The sequence below is a fragment of the Mya arenaria genome, chromosome 17 (genome assembly GCF_026914265.1).
Source record: "Mya arenaria isolate MELC-2E11 chromosome 17, ASM2691426v1".
NCBI classification, from domain to species: Eukaryota; Metazoa; Mollusca; class Bivalvia; order Myida; family Myidae; genus Mya; species Mya arenaria.
In genome coordinates, this window is record NC_069138.1 from 34,713,791 (window position 1) to 34,718,693 (window position 4,903).

General features: G+C 39.6%; 1 protein-coding gene across 1 annotated transcript; it reads right to left on the minus strand.

The window, feature by feature from the left end:
- On the minus strand, positions 1-4,098 carry LOC128222853 (interferon-induced protein 44-like). Its single transcript, XM_052932001.1, has 6 exons — positions 3,528-4,098; positions 3,225-3,289; positions 2,763-2,960; positions 2,258-2,401; positions 890-1,061; positions 1-616 (listed from the first exon to the last, which is right to left on the minus strand). Exons 1-6 carry the CDS (start codon positions 4,054-4,056, stop codon positions 282-284), a joined length of 1,443 nt encoding a protein of 480 aa, XP_052787961.1. The 5' UTR covers positions 4,057-4,098; the 3' UTR covers positions 1-281.
- Positions 4,099-4,903: the final 805 nt, after the last annotated feature.

Here is a 4,903-nt window from a genome sequence, read left to right on the forward strand (position 1 = left end):
GAAGATAAAATTTATATTTTCGATTATAATCATACTTTGATAATATTCATCCCATGAGGTGCTCATTTCTTAATGATTTAGTAACTTGGATAAGTCGTCAAAACAAAGTTCAGTCACTTAGACAAGTGGTCCTTACAAAGTTAAATAGCTTAGACAACAAAAAGATCCGTCACTTGCACGAGTAGTCTATATAAATCTTCCGACACTTTGAAAATCGTGTCATCGTGGTCAAATCGCCGCGGTCCAGTCTTCCCCGGATTTATTTTCCACACGAAGTTCACCTACTCGCACTCGGAGCCGCAAACCTCCACTAGTTCTCTGCCAGTCTTGTTACTGGCGGATTCTCTCTTCATCAGCAAATTTTCCACTCCATCCTCCGCAGCGTAAAGAATTTGTTGAAGAGCAAGCAGAGCCAGACAGTTGATCTTCTCATTGGAGGCGACTTCACATTCATAGTTCTTCACGGGATGGATGGAGTTTCGCGGAAGTCCAATAAGATCTGATACTTTCTTGACACTCTCTGCAACTTGGGCGCTCTTGAAGACGGTTTCCAAATCCCTGCCAACATCCGGGTCTATCAATTCAACGTGAGTTAGGAGAACTGCTTGGGATACGCCTAAAATTTGACAGCATGTCAGACATATGTTGCTTCAATTCCCAAAAGAATTAGTATATAATTAATTGTAACCACGGGAAGGGTGCCATTATTTTTAAACGTTTGCATAATATGGGCTTAATTATTCATAAAAATCAAATTTAATTTCTAAACAATCGAAACATTTCTTAAATCTACAAAAGGACACATAAGTATCCATAGTGAAGTGTCCCTGACATTATCCATTTATTTCATACACATTGTATTCAACAAAACGCCCCTAAGTGTAGTTACCTTTCCTGATACAGAACATTTTCAGGGCACGAATCTTCTGCAGTATTTCAGCGGACAGACTGTCAAGGGACGAAGCGTCTAATACATAAACCACGCAGTGGGTTTTGTCTTCAAGGTTGGGCCGCAAGACAAAAAGTGCATCGTCCAATGATAACTCTACTTCAGGATTAAACTGTAATGGATAGTGACAAATGCCCCCGATTAGGCCAGTCGGATGGATAACCATTAGACATATACATGTAGCCTATATGCTGAACAATTTTTTTTATTAGAATCCCATTTTTTATAAAGATGCACTCTTACTCCCAAATAAGATTTACCACAATTAATACAAATGTTTTAATATACCAAAAAGGATGAAAAAATGTTGAAGACAATGGTTCTTATGAAAAATATCGAGTTTATTTGAAGTAAATGTGCAGAAAACACGGTTATTCTACTTTATTAGACGATAGTAGGTAACAGTTAATCTTTTAGCATTCACCAATCATTTAATATTTTTTGCGTTTTCAGCTGTTAAATACACCGTTACAATCTTGTTATCAGTTATCAATATCTTCCATAAATGCATTATTTAGTAAGTAGTTCAAGATTTATAGCTCAAAATGTATGTTTGTTGCACATGTGTATGCATTGATTTTGAAATAGAGTGTCACTTTAACAAATGCCTTAAAATGGTGCTCTACAAATAGGAGAAGATTGTCTTAATTTCTATAAGCTTCTAAAATAACGTTGCATATTTGTTTTGAAAAGATTTATGGCTACAAAATCCATCCTGTGGAACAGTAATGACAGCATTAATGTTAAACGCGAAACACTTCTAACTGAAAAGTTATGCTATGAGTGCATGTGCTTGTTTAATGCACCAGTCAATTGTAACCAAGCCCCCCCCCCCCCCCCCCCCCCCCCCGGGGTATACCGATGAGAGCCGGGGAAATGGGCCGTGTTTTACCTTTCAGGTAGCCTTGCAGTGCCGGGTGAATGCGGTGGTTTTGTCTTCGCTTTAAATATAGCGGGGAATGGACCTTACCTAGGGTCCCTGGGGTGCGGGGGCATTTGGCAGGGATTCTACCATTTGTTCGTCCCCGAAGGTCGGGGATTTTAGCTGGGGTTGGCTGGACCGAAAGTGAAAGTCCCGGCCATTCCCCGGACCTGGGGGGGGGGGGGCGTGGTTACAATTGACTGGTGCATAATGTTGAGCACATATTTTTTTTGTAAATCATGTCTATGAGAAGATATAAGTGATATTATTTATACAACATATATACTGCCGCAAATAAGTTTTAATTTTAAAAAGCTTTGGATGAAAGGCGTATGTTATAATTGCAGAAAAGTAAATACTTTTAATCATATTATGTTGACTTTCACCTCATAATACTCTGGAATGTGTCCTTGTACAAGGTGCTTGTATTCCGTCAAATCCAGGCATGCCTTGTCTGATATTCCTCGTGTGTCACACAGCTTGAAACCCAGAAGTCCACACGCTTCCGTCTTTACACTGTATGGGTGAAACTGGAAATACAAAAATAATGACTCTGTACTCAAATATGCGTCTAAAATGATACGAAGTGTATATCAGAGTGCTTTGGAATTTGTGTTCATATCTGTACGGAATTGTGGGTTTGGTCAATGGCCAAGTTTGCACAGCGAAGAAGATGCCGACGACAAAAAGACTACGATAACATCTCCATTTTTACGAGTTGAACAGCTTATCTCTTTTTAAACACCCCCACTATGCAAGTAGGACTGTTAACTGTTACCTTTAATGATGACACATTCGTTAACGAGTTTTGCCTGAAACTCATGCATACTCATGGAATTTCTACACATGAACGAAAATAAATTATCTTACATTGCCTTCATCAAAACATACCGTATTTGTGACGCTTGTATCGCCTTTCCCACAGGCAGCCCTGTGACTAACCCGGCCCTGGAAGGCAGTCATTATCGTGTTACAGTAACTTGACTTGCCGGAACCAACAGGTCCTATAAGTGTCAGCCTGTAGCCTGCCATTTTCGTTTTTCCTGGAGTTTTTTGGCTCTGAATTGCTGCAGTAAGTTCAGAAAGTTTCTGAAAGGAAATTAAAAATAACGGTCACAGTGAAACCTGTGTAAGGAATTAAGTTAAACAGGAAACTAAGATCCAGGCTCCAATAACACAATACGTTACCATAGAATGTGTTTTGGTAAACATATTGACAAGTCTAATTATTGGTACATTCTTAGTTGTAATTCTTAATCATTTTACGTCACCAAATAAATAAATAAATCAATGACAACAATATGGTATGACATTTTTACGACATTCTTTGTTCTAATAATAAAAAGTGTACACCTTGTTGTTCAGGTCTGGAACAGTTCGCCAGCTTCTCTCCAGTTGTACGTCTGGCTCCCTTCCTTCTGAAAATCAAAACAACGTTCATCATCATCATCATCATCATCATCATCATCATCATCATCATCATCATCATCATCATCATCATCATCATCACCACCATCACCACCACCACCACCACCACCACCACCACCACCACCACAATCATCATCATCATCATCATCATCATCATCATCATCATCATCATCATCATCATCATCATCATTGTCACGTTTTAGTATTTAATATGAAGTATAGTTATACCTGTAAGTTGATACACTTCAAGCTCATTGACGTCCAAGTCCCCGTTGTTAATCTCTGCCCACGATGATACTCCATCCATCTTATAGCACGCAGAAAAACTTGTTATTCCAGCTAGTTTAAAAACACCGTTTGATTCTTGAACGGTATTTTGGAATACGTAAATATCATTCGCTCCAAATAAGGGTCCGCAGTACGGCGAACTATAGATACTTTTGGTAGGATCTTTAACGCAGAATCTGATCACTTTTTTCTTTCCAGAGAAGGCTAGTTGGAACAAAAATGCAGCTGCATCACTGCTGTGACCTTTTATTTTTTGATCCCAATCCGTTGAGGTGTATCCCCCGTACACGGACCCGGAGGGATTATAAAATACAGTCACCGTGGGTCCTTTTTTGTCACATTTTGTGTGGAAGGTCTGCGCCGAGCAACCATCTCGTGTGATAGCGTACAACAAGCGGAAGGTCTTCGGGCCCTGTCCAATCCAATCCTCAAGTTGAGCCTTCTGTTCTCGTGAAAGTTTTCCCGCCATAGGGAGATCCTGTCGTCAAAAATGGAACACAGATGAGCAATGCACAAACGACTTCTTTAAGAAATACTTTTTGAAATATGAACCCTACATTTGTTTCGAATTTATATAATAGTGAAGTCAAAGGCCTGGAGAAACACATTTGGGCTTATAACGATGTTACTTATTCCAAACAAGCTTCATCTGACATAATACCATGAACAATGAGTAGTTTATGAAACATGCAAGTGAATGTGAAATAAACCAATATTACATGCATGTGTCTGTAAAATGAACCAGTGGTACATGCATATAACTGTATAATGAACCGGTAGTACATGCACGTGTCTGTGAAATGAACCGGTAGTACATACACGTGTCTGTGAAATGAACCGGTAGTATATGCACGTGTCTGTGAAATGAACCGGTAGTGCATGCACGTGTCTGTGAAATGAACCGGTAGTACATACACGTGTCTGTGAAATGAACCGGTAGTTCATGCACGTGTCTGTGAAATAAACCAGTAGTACATACACGTGTCTGTGATATGAACCGGTAGTGCATGCACGTGTCTGTGAAATGAACCGGTAGTACATGCAAGTGTCAGTGAAATGAACAGGTAGTACATGCAAGTGTCTGTATAATAAACCGGTAGTACATGCATGTGTCTGTGAAATGAACCGGTAGTACATACACGTGTCTGTGAAATGAACCCATAGTACATGCACGTGTCTGTATAATAAACCGGTAGTGCATGCACGTGTCTGTGAAATGAACCGGTAGTACATACACGTGTCTGTGAAATGAACCCATAGTACATGCACGTGTCTGTATTATAAACCGGAAGTATATGCACGTGTCTGTGAAATGA